Source organism: Paroedura picta, chromosome 11 (genome assembly GCF_049243985.1).
Source record: "Paroedura picta isolate Pp20150507F chromosome 11, Ppicta_v3.0, whole genome shotgun sequence".
In the NCBI taxonomy this organism is placed as follows: domain Eukaryota; kingdom Metazoa; phylum Chordata; class Lepidosauria; order Squamata; family Gekkonidae; genus Paroedura; species Paroedura picta.
In genome coordinates, this window is record NC_135379.1 from 14085467 (window position 1) to 14104028 (window position 18562).

General features: G+C 47.7%; 1 protein-coding gene across 1 annotated transcript; it reads left to right on the plus strand.

The window, feature by feature from the left end:
- The first annotated feature begins 3961 nt into the window (after positions 1–3961).
- On the plus strand, positions 3962–10607 carry LOC143820699 (patched domain-containing protein 3-like). The gene is made up of 4 exons (XM_077303826.1): positions 3962–4737; positions 5737–5858; positions 7298–7443; positions 8577–10607. The coding sequence occupies exons 1-4, from the start codon at positions 3979–3981 to the stop codon at positions 10187–10189; spliced, it is 2640 nt and encodes an 879-aa protein (XP_077159941.1). The 5' UTR covers positions 3962–3978; the 3' UTR covers positions 10190–10607.
- The last annotated feature ends 7955 nt before the right edge of the window (positions 10608–18562 follow it).

Below are 18562 nucleotides of genomic sequence, written 5' to 3' on the forward strand. Positions count from 1 at the left end.
AGCAGACTGACGGCGGTCCCCAAGGTCAGTTTCTAGCGCCCGCTGTATTCGGCATACAGCGGGCTTAATTACTAGTTATTAATAATATTGATATTATCATTGGTGGTGGTGGTGGTGAGGGGGAAATGAATACACTGGGGGGCTATGTTGGCCAGGTCTTTAACATCCTGAATTTTGAGATTCATAAGGCAGGACCTGATACTGTGAGAGGGGCTCCAATATAAGATGGGGCCTGATGTCACATTTATTTGCAATAGTAGCAGTACTATTCACGCATCACTAAGTGAGAGCATCACTAGGTGAGAGACAGTGTGGTGTAGTGGTTGGAATAGAGGGCTGGAATTGGGGGGGGGGTCAAATTCCCACCAGGTCACGGAAGTTTACTCGGTGCCGTTGGGCCAATCGCACATACCCAGCCTAACCTACCTCACAAGGATGTTGTGAGGATAAAATGGAGGGGTGAATGATGTAAGATCCTTTCATTGGAAAGAAATGGCATTAATAAAAGGTCTCAGGCAGCGGATTACCCCCATGTGCCCCTATAGCAGTAAGCCTTTACCTAAACCCAGTGTGTTGTAGTGGTTAAGAGCGGTATCTTCTAAACTGCCGAGCCAGGTTTGATTCCCTGCTCCTTCACACGCAGCCAGCTGGGTGACCTTGGGCTCGTCACAGTCCTGATAGCTTCTTTGTTTTACAACATAGGTGCAACCCAACACAATTACCTTTTTAAAAAGGAAAATAACATGCACTATATGGGGGGGGGAATTGATGACCCAGGATGTTTGCCTGAAGTGGTTTCTTTGCAATAATAGTAGTACTTTGCCTTAAAGGAGCAAGCAGGCACCATTTCCCCCAAACTGTCTTTTAATTTGCATTGCTCTGGAGAAGGCTGTGGGTGATGGGGAAGAGCTGCACAGCACATGTAAAAGGGGAGCGCATGGGCACTTTTCCCATGAAAGGGGGAGGAAGGGAGGGGGGAGGAAGACTGGTGAGGGGAGCAAAATAGGAGAACAAGTGTGGGGGGGGGGATTCGTTGGACCAATCATTTCCAACATTTGGCAAGGGCATTGCATCAAACTAGTGTTATTGTGCATACACCAAACGTAAAAAAGGGAATGGGTGGGACCGGCTTCCTGGGCCTCCGAGAAAAGCATGGGAGGCAGGACTGGCCACCGGCACCTCCAAAAGAAATGTAAACAGTACGGTGCAAAATCAATTCTCAGTACTGTCGTTTGGAGACAACAAGTGCAGAGAGCCATGTGCAAATCCAATGTCAACTCTGGGAAGAGCGATAGATAGATAGATAGATAGATAGATAGATAGATAGATAGATAGATAGATAGATAGGTAGGTAGGTAGGTAGGTAGGTAGGTAGGTAGGTAGGTAGGTAGGTAGGTAGGTAGGTAGGCAGGCAGGCAGGCAGGCAGGTAGGTAGGTAGGTAGGTAGGGGGGGAGAGAGAGAGAGAGAGAAAACTTCCAGAGATTAATACAAAGGAAAGTCAGAGAATACAGACAACTGTGGAAAAGCCCAGGAAAGAGAAAGGGGAGGTGATTGTAAGCTGCTTTGAGACTCCTCCTGGTAAAGTGGAGTATACAAATAACGCTTCCAGTTCTTCAAGCATGGGGGGGAGGAGTTCTTAGGGTTGGTGTTTATGAGATCTGTCACATTTCCACAGAAGTGACAGAGCACAATTTAGAGACCATCCTGAATAACATGTGTTTTTTTACTGCTGAACATTTGGTGCCATCGTGTGGTCAGTTTAATTTTATAGATCAGCCAGAGTGGTTGTACATCCCACTACTAAAGTGAGTGTATCCAAAGGCTTTGTTTCCATTTAAATCCATTGGAATTTATGTGTTTGTTTGGTCAAAGCATTTACCCCCTGCCCACGCAATCCTAAGAACACTTTCCTGGGAGGGAGTCTTATTAAAGAGAACTGAGTGGGAGCCAATGGGGGTGTAGTGATTAACGTGTGTGGACTAGGCTCTGAGAGACCCAGGTTCGAATCCCCACTCTGCCCTGGATGTTTGCTGGGTGACTTTGGGCCAGCCCCAATCTCTCAGGCTAGTCCACAAGATTGTTGTGAGGATAAAAAAGGAGAGGAGGTATAGATAAAGTAAATAAATAATTGTGAGTCTACCCATTTAGGACTGCTTTCTGAATATTTTATACTGCAGTCCTTCTAAGCAGAATTTTACCCTTTGACTTCAACTAAGGCAGCCTCCAAATTCATAATAGTAAAAAAAAAAAACCCTACAGTCTGGCAATAAGAAGGCGAAAAAACCAAAGGAAATAAATGGACAACACCACCTATCAATTGCAACATAAAAAATGTAAGAAATGTTGACAAACACTGGGGGAAAAAACCTCCTTAGATTTTATTTTTTCTTTCGAAACCAGTGAAATGCTTTTGAGGCAGAGTTTCAGGCTATCACTCTTGGGTCAAATTATGAGAAGACAAGATTCACTGGAAAAGACAATAATCTAGGAAAAATTGAAGGCAGTAGGGAAAAAGGAAGTCACAACATGAGAGGTACTGACTCTATAAAGGAAACTGTGGCCTTCCGTTTCCAAGATCCAAGAATAGTTGTTAGCAATAGGCTTTTTTGGTGGTCATTACTTCATTGCCACAACACACACTCAGAAGAATTCAGGGTTTGGTGTCACAACTTGGAGTTGACCTGCAATCTGATGGTCTGTTATCTGGGTCCTCTCTATCACCGAAAAGGGGATCAATGAGGATTTGTATACTTTGGCCACCTCAGAAGAAGGAAGGACTCCCTGGAAAAGAACCTATTGGTGGGAGCGATTGAGGGCAACAGAAGAAGGGGACGACAGAGAATGAGGTGGCTGGATGGAGTCACTGAAGCAGTCAGTGCAAGCTTAATTGGACTCAGGGGAATGGTAGACGACAGGACGGCCGGGAGCAGGGGGAAGTCCAACTGCGGCCCTCCAGATGTCCATGGACTACAATTCCCATGAGCCCCTGCCAGCATTTGCTGGCAGGGGCTCATGGGAATTGTAGTCCATGGACATCTGGAGGGCCACAGTTGGACTACCCTTGGCCTGGAGAATCATTGTCCATGGGGTCACGATGGGTCGGACACGACTTTGCACCTAACAACAACAACAAACGTTTTACCTCTACCTACAAGGGATGTGTTAGGCTGCATCCTAACTTTACATGCCAATCCCTGCGCAACACAACCCTATACAAGGTATGCCCAATCTACTTCCACCCATTTGAATGGGTTGGGTTAACTCTGCATAGGATTGCAGAGTGTCATTGCAACATCAAGAGGCTTCGCTCATCCTGTCACACCAGTTTCTGGCTCACCAAGTCCCTGTTGGAAAGGGAAAGTCCCTGTTGGTTTAAGCAGACCCCGCAAGAGCGAGACCCCAGCCACGCATAGATTTATCTCCTCGTTCCTTAGCCACCCACACTTTTCTAAGGACATCCGTTGAAACCAAATCATTCCCTTTTCAAATCGGAAGCCCTTTCCACGGATTCGCCCACGACCTCCCGCCGCCTTGGAATGAACAGATCGTGACCGTCCAAACATCAGGGCCCAGGGACAGATTTCAAACAAGTCGGCGGTTTCCGGTTGTGAGAAACGGATCCGCTTAGCCCAGGGGTACTCAAACTGGGGCCCTCCAGATGTCCACGGACTACAATTCCCATGAGCCCCAGCCGCTGGCAGGGGCTCATAGGAATTGTAGTCCGTGGACATCTGGAGGGCCCCAGTTTGACTACCCCTGGCTTAGCCCTTGATCCCGAGACGAGCAACACTTTCGCGCCGGCGGTTTATGACCAGGAGCGCATTCCCGCGCGCGATCCCGCCGCCTGCGCCACAATGGCATCGCCTAGCAGCGGCCCCCGAGCGGCCGGGCGCGCCGGTTCCGTCCAACGTGCCCAGAACGCCCGCGGGGCCCGTCGGGGGCGGGGGGGGGCCTCGGCGGCGGCTCGGGAATGCGGGATGCGCGGCCTGTGCCGGACGGACTGCGTGGAGCGGCCGCTGTCCCGTGCGCTGCGGAGCCTGGGGGGCCTGGTGGGCGCCCACCCGTGGCCCTTCCTGCTGCTGCCCATGGCGCTCTCGGCCGCGCTGGGCGCCGGCTTCATACGGCTGCCCAGCCGCCAGTCGAACGACATCGAGTCGCAGTTCACGCCGCGCAACGGGCCGGCCAAGGCCGAGCGGCGAGTGGTGCAGGAGCGCTTCCCCACGCGCGACTCGGAGCGCTTCTCGGCGCAGCGCATGACCACCGAGGGCACCTTCGCCTCCTTCGTGGCGGTGGCCGCCCAGCCCGACCACACGCTGCTCACGCGGGCCGCCTTCGCCGAGCTGCTGGCGCTGGACGCCGCCGTGCGGGGGCTCCGGGAGAACGGGCGATCCTACGAGCAGCTGTGCGCCCGCCGCGAAGGCGCCTGCCGGAGCCCCAACCCGCTGCTCAGCGCCGTCGGCGGCGACCCGGCGCGCATCGAGGCGCTGCTGCCCAACCTCACCTTCCCGCTCTGGCGAGGGGGCGTCATCCTGGGCTTCTACTTGGGCGGCGTCTCCGTGGGGCCCGGGCCCGAGGAAGGCCGCAGCCGCCCCGTCCGGGCCGCCAGGGCGCTGCGCCTCTTCTACCACCTGCGGGAGGACGATCCGGCGCAGCGAGAGGCCAGCCTGCGCTGGCTCAAGACCTTCCTGCAGAAGATGCGCGGCGTGCTGAGCAAGCTGAACCTGGCTTCGGTGCGGGTGAGCGCGGCAGGCCAGGCCTTGGGTCTTTCCGGCACCCGCCTGCCTTGGCTGGGGAGCCCCGCTTCCAGCACGACTTTTGCGGCAGGATGCCTGCCAGGTACACTCAGGGGTAGTCAAACTGCGGTCCTCCAGATCTCCATGGACTACAATTCCCATGAGCCCCTGCCAGCAGGGGCTCATGGAAATTGTAGTCCATGGAGATCTGGAGGGCCGCGGTTTGACTCCCCCTGCCCCAGGTGGTCATGGTGTTATGTGCAGTTGCCAGGTGGTTCCCACAAAAACTACCGGAGACACACGGTAAACATGTGTTGACCTGTGTACACACACTTGCGCCTTGACTCAAGCTAGGTGATCTAAGCAGGGTCAGCCCTGCACTGTATTTGGAAGAGCATCCCAAGGAATACCTTGGTCAGGGTGGGGAAGCAGACCGTGGCATACCTGTGCTGAATGTCTCTTGCCTTGAAAATCTCACAGGGTCACTATAAGAAGAAGAAGAGTTGTTTTTTGTACCCTTCTTTTCAGTGCCCAAAGGAGTCTCAAAGCAGCTTACAGTTGCCCTCCCTTCCTCTCCCCACAACAGACACCCTGAGAGGTAGGTGAGGCTGAGAGAGCTTCTAGCATGGTCAAGATGGTCAAGATCCAAAGGGAGGAAGATCACTGTAAGGGAGGATCTTGAAATGCAAAAAAAGAAGATGCAAAATTCAGATCTACTGCTGGGGAGGCAAATTTTGTGAGACGTTTTTGCATTGCTCGATATTTTAAGAACACCAGTGCAGGGGGTTGCTCTTGTGCGGAAACGGTTCCTTTGTGCCTAGGGAGAGCATTTTCAGTTAAGGAAATTGTCCCCCCTTTTCTGGTGTTGTAGCCCTGACTCACCTTTTACACAAAGCGCTTTTTGTAACCAAATAAGATGGGTGACATTGTAGTGTCTTTGCAGAATAAGTGAAATAACATTTAATAGAGAAACCTCTCTCTCTCTCTTTTTCATCCTTGCAGGTGGCCTATTTTTCCTCAGTATCCAGACAGGAAGAATTAGAAAAAAACAATGAGAGAGTGATTCCTTTGTTTATTGTCACCTATTTCTTAACAATATGCTTTACGATTTTATCATGTTTAAGGTAACATTCCCCCACCCCACCTCAGTTCTTGGTTTGGGCAGGAGAGAGGAAGCAGTGTTGTCTCATTGTGTCATTATCTGTTCTTAGTTAAATAAAGTAAGAAAGTCCACAAGTACAGTTTTGTCAATAAGAATTAGTATATGCTCAATGAGCTTTAAAATTCATTCAAAAAAGGTCTAAGAAACTGGCAAATAGTACCCATTTATTGGTAGTGCAAGGAAGTAACTAATAAGGGAAAGTTTTGAGACATGAGAAGTTAATTTAATTGCTTGATCCCTTATTTTAGTTATTCTGTTTATTTAGAGGCATCTCAGGGCAGATTACAAAATATACTAACACAGAGTCAGACAGGGACACCCAATAAACTATGCAACAGAACTAGAATTACAAAATTGGAAAACAGTGCCATCAAAAATTAGTCTTATAAACATTGGCCAAAAAAAAAAAAGTGGATTCCAGGAATGGAAGACAAAGCAGTAAGTTAATAAATACTTTGACCAGTGGAACAGTCTCCAATCCTGTAGAAATGCCCTCCTGAAACATTCAGGGTAGTCAAACTGCGGCCCTTTTACTGTTGAGAAACTCCTGAAACATTCTTGAGGTTCTGAGAAATCCCAGTAATGGCACAATCGCTCAGAATATGATTGGGAAGCATAGCTGTGTACATGCCCACCTGGAGTCCCTTCCCTTCCTATCACCTTCAGGGAGGTCAGTTTGGTCATATCACCCAATAAATGTTTAACAAATTTCAAATATATATAATAAATTAACTCCCACCCATTTAGGAAACCCTTCCAGGGCTGTCAAGAAACTCCAGGGCAGGGGTAGTCAAACTGCAGCCCTCCAGATGTCCATGGACATCTAGAGGGTCGCAGTTTGACTACCTTTGCTCCAGGGTTTCACAGAACCCGGGTTGAGAAAGCCTGCTGTCTCACTGGGGCATAGCTGCAGTTCTGCTTCTAGAAAACTAATAGCGCAATCCTAAAAACACTTTCCTGGGAGTAAGCTCCACTGAATAGACTTCTGAGTACATCTGCACTGTGAGCCATTCATCCTTCTAATTCCATGAATACACTGTTAGTACAATCTTATGTTGATATAATAGCAAAATAATTTTAAGTTTGATAGAAAAGTGTTCCCTATATTTCATATCTTCCCCAAAAAATGTCTTTGTTTTTCAAAAAGATCCCCTTTCCCCAATTGCTTCCAAACTTCTAAAAATGTTACTCCTCTAAATTCATCTATCCTCCCTCAAGCCCTCCTTATTATAATATTGTCATATTTTCAAAAGAAATGGGAACTGTTTCTCATTCTTGTGGCTCTACAAAGTTCTTAAATGCAACAGCTGCCCGCATTAGTTTTGTTTAAGAAAGCATTGAATCTGCATGTGTAACATGAAACTTTGAGTCCAATCGTAAGATGTATTTGATGTTTTGCAGGCTCGACTGTGTACGAACAAAAGTGTGGGTTGCAGCATTTGGAGTGTTGTCGTCCGGTTTAGCAGTTATCAGTAGTTTTGGATTATTGCTCTTTTGTGGGGTGCCTTTTGTTATCACAGCCGCAAGTGGACCATTTCTTACACTTGGTAAGTGAGAGATGCTATAAGTCTTGGTAAGTGAGAGATGCTTCCTATAAGTCTCACCAAGGCTTCAGATGGATATATCTGAACAAGAGTTGGAGGGAATTTATACGCACACATAAACACATAATCATGCTCTAGAGCAGCTGTCCCTAACCCCCGGTCCGGTGACTGGTCCCGGTCCGTAGATCAGTCGATACCAGGCCGCAGCTCCTCCTTGTACTCCTTCCTGGCTGCTGCCTCGGGGGCTGCCCTGCCACTCGGCCGCCGGCTCACCTTTGGTGCTCTCTGACGGCCACCATGGCTGGGGCTCCCCCTCGGCGTGGCACTGCGCAGCTGCTGCTGGTAGCGCCCCCCAGTGGGTGGCAGGAAGTCAGGGGCACCAGCGGGAAAGCAAGCGGAGCAGGGGCTCAGGTGGTGGTGGCGACATCCCTCGGCAAAAGACTACCCCCCTCCCGGGCCTCAGTAAAATTGTCAAGTGTTGTCCGGTTCCCAGTGATAAAAAGGTTGGGGACCACTGCTCTAGAGTAGCCTTTCTCAACTTTTTAACCATTTTTTTACCATTTACCATTTTTTACCATTCTTCAGTCTTGAGATAGCTGTTTCTCTGAATTTTAAAGCAGAACATGGAGAAAAGTGCTTTTATGCACCCTTCACATGTGAATTCGGAATGCAGCAAAGTAGAAATGACAAGCATCTACCCTTGTTTGAATCATGGTGCTCCTAAAGAATGTGGGATTTTCCTCTCTATGAAATGACTCTGGGTTCAAAATCAAAGTTTCCATTCATGTAGGCGGTCTACGCTTCACAGGAGATTGGTCAAAGTGTTAGCTTGCCTCTCTCGACATTGATTTTTGCTGCAGGAGATGCAATTTCCCACCTCCCAAAAATCAATTGTGTGTTATTCTCCACAGTAACAGGCATGGGCCACAGCCCCAAAATAAGCTTGGTGCTCATATTTGTCCACTACTTTTGTTTCTTTCAAATATAAAGGTTCAGAATCATTAGTCTCTATGACTCTGTAGACTATCTGGAAGAAAAATATGTTCAGATTAGCTAGGCACACTCGTTTTTTGTAAATTTTGCGTCTTGCGTACCAGCCTATATGGAGACTAATAATATCCTTCGTCTTTCTTCAGGTGTCGGTGTTGATGACATGTTCATCATGGTGTCCTGCTGGCAAAAGACTCAGGTCAAGGACAGAGTCAGGGATCGGATGGCGGACACCTACGAAGAGGCAGCTGTGTCTGTTACCATCACAACGCTCACCGATGTTTTGGCCTTCTACATTGGCATTGCGACGTCCTTCCCATCGGTTCAGTCCTTTTGCATCTACACGGGAACGGCCTTCGTCTTCTGCTACATTTACAACTTGACCTTCCTTGGAGCAGTCCTCGCTCTAAACGGAAGAAGAGAAGAAAGCAACAGACATTGGCTCACGTTCATGAAAGTGACCAACGAAGCTCAGCATAGCTTTTGGTACAACTGGTGCTGTGTGGGAGGATTTTATGATACGGCCACCGGAAGTGAGATTGAGCATCCCATGAATGGGTTTTTCAAAAATTATTTTGGTCCTTTTCTTATGCGTAACGGGACCAAAGTGGCTGTCGTAATCCTGTATCTCATATACATATGTAGTAGTATCTATGGCTGCACCCAGGTTAATGAGGGTATAGATCTTCGAAACCTGGTCCAAGACCATTCTTACGTCGTTAATTATTATGATTTCGAAGAACAGTATTTTAAAGAGTACGGTCCAAGAGTTATGGCCGTTATCACCGAAAGCCTACCGTATTGGAATTCAACTATTCGTGCCGAGCTGGAGCACTGCATGCAAGTGCTAGAAAACTCAACCTACGTGGACAAGAAATTGTCAGAGTCATGGCTGAGAATCTATGAAGTGGCAGCCGAAAGAATGTCTCTAAATATAGGCGACCGTAGTTCGTTCATTGGCAATTTACCCATCGTGTTCAGAGAACATTCGCAGTCTCGTTGGGATGTTAATTTTACTGATCTGGAAATATCGGCTTCACGTTTTTTCATACAGACCGTCAATGTTACTACTTCATTGGACGAGCAGAAACTTTTACATCAGATGAGAGCGCGTGCAGCAGACTGTGAGTTACCGCTCATAGTGTATCACCCAGCTTTTATATTCTATGATCACTTAATCGTGATTGCTCAGAACACCATTCAAAACGTTGTGATAGCTTCTGGGGCCATGTTAATTATCTCCTTGCTGCTGATTCCCAATCCTCTGTGCTCTCTGTGGGTAACCTTTGCTATCTCGTCTGTTATCATCGGCGTGACGGGCTACATGGCCTACTGGAATGTCAATCTTGACTCCATATCCATGATCAATCTGATCATGTGCATAGGGTTTTCCGTTGACTGCTCTGCTCACGTTTCGTATGCCTTTGTTAGCAGCAAGAAAGCCAGCCTGAATGACAAGGCCGTGGATGCTCTCTACCGCCTTGGCTACCCCATGGTCCAGGGAGGTGTTTCCACCATTGTGGGGGTGTTGGCGCTCTCCATGACGGATACCTATGTCTTCAGAGCATTTTTTAAGATTATATTTCTGGTTATTTCGTTTGGAACCTCTCACGGTCTCTTTTTCATTCCTGTGTTTTTAACCTTCTTCGGCTTTTTTGGGAGGATGTCACCCACGCAGCACCGGATTGACTGCCAGTTCACCGAAAAAGCCGCCAGCATCGAATGTAGCATTACGCAACTGCCTGTTATAAACACCTAGGCTTTACGGGCATGCTGATGCATCATTTGGCAAGCCATCCAGAAGGATTATGTGCATTGGCCACCTGATGTGCCTTATGTTGCAGTCCTAGACATGCTTGCCGTAGAGGTAAGCCCCGATGGACACAGGACGCTGTGAACTTGCGTTGGATTGTGCTGCGAGCCAACTGGCCATGATTCATTCTACAATGTGGGAAAGTGGTTCGATACGCAGTATTTGTAATAAGCTGTTTAAGGTCTTTTAGAAGCCTTCTTATAGCTGCAGGGATCATCAACCGATCAGAGCAGAGTTCCTGATGGTGATAGTAGGACAAAATCTTTTTGTGTCCTGTCTCCTTGGCTGACTCATATTTAGTTGGAACCAGTTGCTTTAAGGTGGAATGGGTCTTAATGATTATTTTATACGATCAAATAAATTATCGTGCCTTTTTTACAATGAAGATGTTCCTTTATTATTAAGGGCCCATCCTAACCTCCGCCCCTCTGATGGGGTTGCCAGGTGGCTGGAGGAAACAAAACGTCCTGCGCCTTTAACAGATTCCTATTTCCCAGGTGTTATTTACATCCTGGCCCTGAAAAGCTTCAGCTACCTATTTCCAAAGGTCAAACCTCTATTAAGAAGAAGAGTTGGCTTTTATACCCCCGCTTTTCACTGCCCAAAGGAATCTTAAAATGGCTTCCAATTGCCTTCCCTTCCTCTCCCCACAACAGACACTCGGTGAGATAGGGGAGGCTGAGAGAGCTCTAATAAGACTGCTTTTTGAGAACGGCACTATCAAGGCTCTGATGAGCCCAAGGCTACACGTGGAGGAGTGGGGAATCAAACCCGGCTCGCCAAATTAGAAGCCCCTGCTCTTAACCACTATACCACGCTGGCTCTCCAATATTAAAGGGACAGGAATTTTGTACTTATTTCCTGGTAGGCATATTGGTGTGCTGACCTTCTGAAAATCTTGGGATAATGGCTAGATGGACCCATGTAAGGAAAAGCATGTTTTGGCATTATGCTGACAATGATGTCACACTGAGGCCAGATAGAAATGGGCACTGTCAGGGAGGAGCAGAGCTCAGTCGGTGCCCTGAGTCTTCCCAACCATGGCAACTCCAGTATAATGTTAGCAATGGTGGTCAGTCTAGTGCAGTGGTTCTCAACCTGGGGGTCAGGACCCCTTTGGGGGGGCGAATGACCCTTTCACAGGGGTCAGGGCAGGGCGAGCAGCTTGGCCAGAGTGGATTGAGATAGAACATTTGTCTGGAGGGGGAACAATTTATATACGATCATATACGATAAGAGGGAGGTGAGACGGCTAGAGCGAGTGTGGCGGAAGACCCGCGACGAAGCTACAAGAACATCTCATCGCACGCTTATGAGGGCGTATGAGATGGCGGTGAAAGCGGCAAAGTGTGACTACTTTGCTGCGGAAATCGCGTCCGCTAGCTCTCGCCCAGCCCAATTATTTAGGATAGTTCGGACCCTTACTGCCCTCGAAGGAGGGCATCAAAATAGTAGTCAATTGGAACTAGGCTGCGAGGCTTTTGCGAGCTATTTTGCGGATAAGATCTTGTCGCTCCGTCGTGACCTTACTGCCACAGTTGATACAGTTCGTGAACTAGAAGCTCCGTGGCCGTTACGGGGGATCAGGTTTGATGGCTTCAGGCGGCTCTCTTTATCCGAAGTGGACAAATTGCTAGGGTCGGTGAGGGCGACCACTTGCCCCCTTGATCCCTGTCCGTCGTGGTTGCTTAAGATCAGCGACCCACGGATAGGTGTTCCCCTGAGGGAGATTATAAACCTCTCCCTTACATCGGGAGAATTCCCTCAGCGGCTCAAGGAGGCAGTGGTTCGCCCTCTTCTGAAAAAACCATCGCTGAATCCGCGGGACCCCGCCAGCTACCGCCCGGTATCGCATCTTGCATTCCTGGGCAAGGTGGTTGAGAGGGCCGCCGCGGACCAGCTCCTAGCATTTTTGGAGGAAACTTCGGCCCTTGATCCATACCAGTCTGGCTTCCGTCCTGGCCATGGGGTGGAGACTGTGCTGGTCGCCCTGACAGATGATCTCCGGCGCCAGCTGGACCGGGGCGGGTCGGCCATTCTCGTGCTATTAGACCTGTCAGCCGCATTTGATGTGGTTGACCACGAGCTCTTGGTTCACCGCCTCGCTGATACTGGGATTGGAAGGGTGGCTCTTAAATGGCTATCCTCCTTTCTAGAGAACAGATCACAGAGGGTCGCTGTGGGGGAGGAGTTATCCGACTCCTTTGCACTCCCATGTGGGGTGCCACAGGGAGCGGTGCTCTCCCCCACGTTATTTAACATCTATATGCGTCCCCTGGCTCAGCTGGTACGGAGTTATGGGCTTGGGTGTCACCAGTACGCTGATGATACCCAGCTCTATCTCTTGATGGATGGCCGGCCAGATCTCCCCCCAGAAAAATTCGCCAGTTGTTTGGAAGCAGTGGCTGGATGGATCAGGAAGAGCCGCCTGAGACTCAACCCCTCTAAGACGGAGGTCCTTTGGCTAGGCCGAAGGGAGCAGGAACAGGAAGCGCGTCTTCCCTGCCTGGACGGGGTACAATTGTCATCTGTGCCCCAAGCCAGGAATTTGGGAGTGATTCTGGATGCCTCACTTTCCATGGAGGCCCAGGTCACTAAGGTAGCCCGGACGGCGTTTCTCCATCTACGCCAAGCTCGGCTACTAGCGCCCTACCTGCCCCCGGAACACCTGGCCACTGTGATCCATGCAACGGTTACTTCTAGATTAGACTTCTGTAACTCGCTCTACGCGGGCCTACCCTTGTCTCTAACCCGGAAGTTACAGCTGGTACAGAATGCAGCTGCACGGGTCCTCACTAAATCATCTTGGAGGTCCCATGTTCAGCCTCTGCTGAAGCAGCTGCACTGGTTGCCAGTTTGTTTCCGGATCAGGTTCAAGGTTTTGGTACTAACCTTTAAGACTATACGCGGCTTGGGTCCTGCATACTTGAGGGACCGCCTATCTCCTTATGCCCCCCGCAGGGCACTTCGCTCTGCGGGTAAGAATCTGCTGATGATCCCAGGACCCCGGGAGGCACGCCTGGCCTCGACAAGGGCCAGGGCCTTTTCGGTCCTGGCCCCTACCTGGTGGAATGAGCTCCCTGAAGAGCTGCGGGCCCTGTCGGAGCTCTCTGAGTTCCGCAGAGCCTGCAAAACGGAGCTCTTCCGCCAGGCGTTTGTCTAAGGCCGGGTGATGGCCCGGGGCTAAGATCGGACCCCTCTCCCCGGAGGGGGGAGGCCAGTACTAAACTGACCTGGTTCCCCAGAGTGTTCAATCCTATGCCCAATTATCCTCCGTTCCCTTCTGCTCATCCAGTGGGCCTGTACGGGAATAGTTTTAATCGCCATCATTGTGACTTAGTCATTGTTTTAATGGGGTTTTAATGGGGTTTTAATGGGGAATTTTAATGGTTAATATATTGTATTTGTATCAAAATGTTGTGAACCGCCGCGAGCCGGTTTCCGAGAGCGGCGGTCATACAAATCAAATAAATAATAATAATAATAATAATATACAATCATGAACAATGGAGCCTCTTGTGGCGCAGAGTGGTAAGGCAGCAGACATGCAGTCTGAAAGCTCTGCCCATGAGGCTGGGAGTTCGATCCCAGCAGCCGGCTCAAGGTCGACTCAGCCTTCCATCCTTCCGAGGACGGTAAAATGAGTACCCAGCTTGCTGGGGGGTAAACGGTAATGACTGGGGAAGGCACTGGCAAACCACCCCATATTGAGTCTGCCATGAAAATGCTAGAGGGTCAGACATGACTCAGTGCTTGCACAGGGGATACCTTTACCTTTATGAACAATGGATCTTCGCGCCATTGGTCAGTTTCGGTTTAATTTCTGGGAATGAACACTTGCATAATTTTATGGTTGGGGGCACCACAACATGAGGAACTGTATTAAAGGGTCACGCCATTAGGAAGGTTGAGAACCACTGGTCTAGTGGCAGTCTGAATGCTCTCAGCAAACACAGAATAAAAAGTAAATGCTACAGCAAGTTCCAGTCATGCACTCCTAGGTTTGTCAGCTGCCTGAAGAACATCTTGTCCCTTTTGTAAAGGCTTTGTGAGATGCCATTGACCATGGAAAGCTTTAGCTGCCCATTTCCGCCTGTTCGGATTCTGTTCACTGATGTTGGTTTTCTAGAGAAATTTGAACCGGAAAACTTTCTGGAGGTCTAAGTCGTACAATTTGATTTGGCAGATTTCTTTGACTTATTTATGTACTCCCCAATGCACATTCTCCCTCAACAGGCACACAAAATATCTCATATTTAGTAAGCAGGACTAAAGTCACAACCCACATCAATTGGATATGCGATATCCAACGTTTTCCCTATAGTCACAAAGTACTTGAATTGAAATATTTGATTGGGAAAATCAAATTAAGCACACTATAGAGTTTACATCCAGTTACAGTAGAAGATTTATGTGGAAATTATTTTTCATAAAATGTAAAGCCAATAGCATATACTTCCCTTTCGTTTACATTTAAGGGGAAAGAATGGATGCTGAAAATGACCACTGGATACATTATTTTTAGGAAACTGGCAGTGCTTAACTTCTTTCGGTGGAATAATCATGGCACCTTCAGCCTTACTGCCATTCTCTGCACTGCTTACACATCCCATTTTAAGCTGAGGAAAATCTAATTGAGAACTATTTGTGCCACACTCCTTTTCATTGAAACCCGGGTCCCCACCAGGGTGCTAGGCTTTTTCCCAGCTAGAATTCTGATTGGCCATTTGAAATGTGATTGGCAGTGCATATTTTTAAAAAACTTTTATAGTTTCAAGGTTTTAAAGGGGATTTTATGGAGTGTTATTATGTAATCCTCCTTGATTTATTTAAATAAACAGCCACTTAATAGCTGAATCTGCCTCCTGTGTCAGCCATCTTATGGCGGCCATTTTGTGGTTCTGCTCACCACACCATATCAGAATTCCAAAGATACTCATAGCCTCAAAAGGGCTGGAGACACCTGCACTAAAGGATGTAGGCCAAAGTGACATTACATTCCTTCTTCAGTGTGTGAACTTCTTGTGACTGATTCTCCAGGAGCAAGAGATTTTGCAAAATAGAAACAAGCTCAGTAGTGTATTTGTTAGCCTTTCTTGTCACTATTGAACTGAAAGCCTTCAAGGTCCTTTAATAAAAAGCGGCCGTTGGTGGAAGACTTAGGATCCTTGTGGCAATTCTAGACAAAAGCCAGGTGTCACAGGACCCCTTTCATCTGCTCATTGTTGCTCCCAGCGTCTTTTATTTTGTACTTGGACTCAGCAATGCCTCATAACAGCTATTGGTGCCAAGGGACATTCTTGGTGGTGGAAAGATTCATCAAATCACAACTGACCCCAGGGTCAAGAGACAAGACAAGGTGGTTTGCCGTTGTCTGCCTTTACATAGCAATCCTTGCCAGTTTGGTGTAATAGTTAGGACTTAGGAGTGTGGACTTCTAATCTGGCAGGCCGGGTTCAATTCTGTGCTCCCCCACATGCAGCCAGCTGGGTGACCTTGGGCTTGCCACAGCACTGATAAATCTGCTCTAACTGTACAGTAATATCAGGGCTCTCTCAGCCTCACCTCCCTCACAGGGTGTCTGTTGTGGGGAGAGGAAAGGGAAGGTGACTGTAAGCCGCTTTGAGTCTCCTTCGGGTAGAGAAAAGCGGCATATAAGAACCAACTCTTATTTTTCTTCAGTAATATCAGGGCTCTCTCAGCCTCACCCATCTCACAGGGTGTCTGTTGTGGGGAGAGGAAAGGGAAGGTGAATGTAAGCCGCTTTGAGTCTCCTTTGGGTAGAGAAAAGCGGCATATAAGAACCAACTCTTCTTCCTCTTCTTGGTGATCTATCTAAATATTAACCAAGGTTGACCTGGCTTAGCTTCCAAGAGCTGACAGGATTTGGCTGGTCTCAGTCATACAGGCCGGAGCAGGGCCTTTCTTAATTACATCCATAATTGTATCAAAAGCATATGATAATTCCTCTTGTATTAGGTGTTACTCTGAGTAGGGATGGGCCAAAATCTGTCATGAGCCAAAATCTGTCATTAATTTCGCCCAGTTTGTGCCCCCTGAACTCATGTTTGGCAAAGACACCTTCCCCAAACGTTTCCCAGACTTTTGTCCATTTCGGGGCCTTGTGCCGTTGAAACCTAACAGCTGAGCAGGGCAATCACCTGATAAAGGAATAGAGAAGCTTTAAAACATTAATCTTCTTTGAAATAGCTTTCTGTATGTGGTTTGTTTTTCCCAGGGCAGTTTCTCTGTGTTGTTAAATGCTTCCTTGTTCTTGTTGCATTGTTAATATACACCTGCCAAAAATATTAACATATAACAGCTAGCTTTCTTCCTTCAGCGCGTTTCAGTGACTTATAGTATTAGGGTATGATTCAGTGTTTCTCAAATGAATAATAATCCAGATTCAGACTTGTATTAACTTTAAAACGAGTTTTAGAGCTTTAAAACCACAACATTTCTAAAGAACATAGAGGCTTATCTGCTCTCCTGTTTAAGATGCCAATTCGTTTACTTATTTAGGCTTCCTGAAGTTGGTTTCCCTAGATCATGTTCCACCACTTCTTTGTAATAGCTGTCTTCATGTGACTCATTCTCCATTCCCACTCCAGGAGTTTCTGCAAGAATGCTTTCTCATCTTATTCCTAGCCAAAGGTTTTATATTAACCAACTTTAGTGATTTCTCTGTAGTGATGCCACACAGCAATGTTTCTGCAACCCGTTCCGAGGAACCAAAAGTCATCTGAAATTCTTAGGCAAATGTTTCTGCCTTATTCAGAAGAAATGAGGCGCTACCCTTCATGTTTAAGGAAAGTTAAACAGAAGTTATAGTTGAAACTATAGTGACATCACCTTGTTATTTTGTTTGGTGCTGCCAACATGCGCATGGCAACAGGGACGAGCAAAGACTTCTAACCTCAGGGCAGCTTCTCAGCCCTGGTCCTGTTCAATGGACAAGCCACTGTATCTATGGCTTCCTCGAGATGGGCAGTCAGTTCAGAATGGACCAAAGAAGTTTACACCAGGAGTGATTAAAATGCGGACTGCAATGCCAGAGAGCCAGTTTGATGCAGTGGTTAGGAGTGCGGACTTCTAATCTGGCGAGCTGGGTTCGATTCTGCGCTCCTCCACATGCTGGGTGACCTTGGGCTCGCCACAGCACTAATAAAGCTGCTGTGACCGAGTAGTAATATCAGGGCTCTCTCAGCCTCACCCACCCCACAGGGTTTCTGTTGTGGGGAGAAGAAAGGGAAGGTGACTGTAAGCCGCTTTGAGACTCCTTTGGGTAGGGAAAAGCGGAATATAAGAACCAACTCCTCTTCTTCATCTTGGTGGTCACGGAAGTACAGAAAGCTCTAAAAGGGAATTAGATTTATGGAGGTCAGGTCTATAAGTAGCTACGAGTCATGGTGATTAAAGGAAACCTCCACCTTCGTGGGCAGTATTGGGTATATTTAGAGTTTTATGTTTAGAAAACGAAGGCATCTGTAATTTTAAATTCCATACATAGGTCAATTAATTCAATTTTATATGTGAACTAAGTTAAATTGTACATATATGTTAAAGCAATAAAAACAAGCCTTTGATTTGATAGGGGGGAAATTATTGTCTATATTCCAGTTTACCCAATATTTCCACTCCCCTCCATATTTTGCACCATAGCTTTAAAATTTCCTGAAGTTTTGCATCTATAATACTAAGGACATCTGTTTCCTGAACAAACCTGAAAGGGGCTTCTGCTTCTACATTTTAAGTCCTCTCCCAGTTTTAACACTAGATGGGGCTCCACGATCAAGCTGGCCACTTATAAAACATCAACCACATAGTCAGACCTTGGCTGCACTCTTATGTTATTTTGAACCCGCATTAAAGGACGTTCTGAATCTGGCCTCGTACTCCGTTTGTGGGACCACTTACAACTTCTCATCCAGGCGGGTTATCAATGGTAGAGAAAAGTAATGTTTATGAGGAACAGATTTAAAAAGAGACTGAACTAATTCAGACTAAGACAAAGAACATGGAGATAATCAATTCATTGCCAGCTACAGTGAAAGATGATGCCCTTGCAGGGCCTGGGGTCTCTACCTCCCAGGATCACGCTCCTGCCCTTACGCAAGTCTTCCAGGAACTGCTGACAGGTCCCAAAGGCTGCTTGCAGGCCATTTTCTCTGCCTGGTAAGAACCAAAGACTTGAACCAGGACAGTCCAGGATGTAGAAGTATAGGTAAAAGGTAAAGGTATCCCCTGTGCAAGCACGGAGTCATGTCTGACCCTTGAGGTGACGCCCTCCAGCGTTTTCATGGCAGACTCAATACGGGG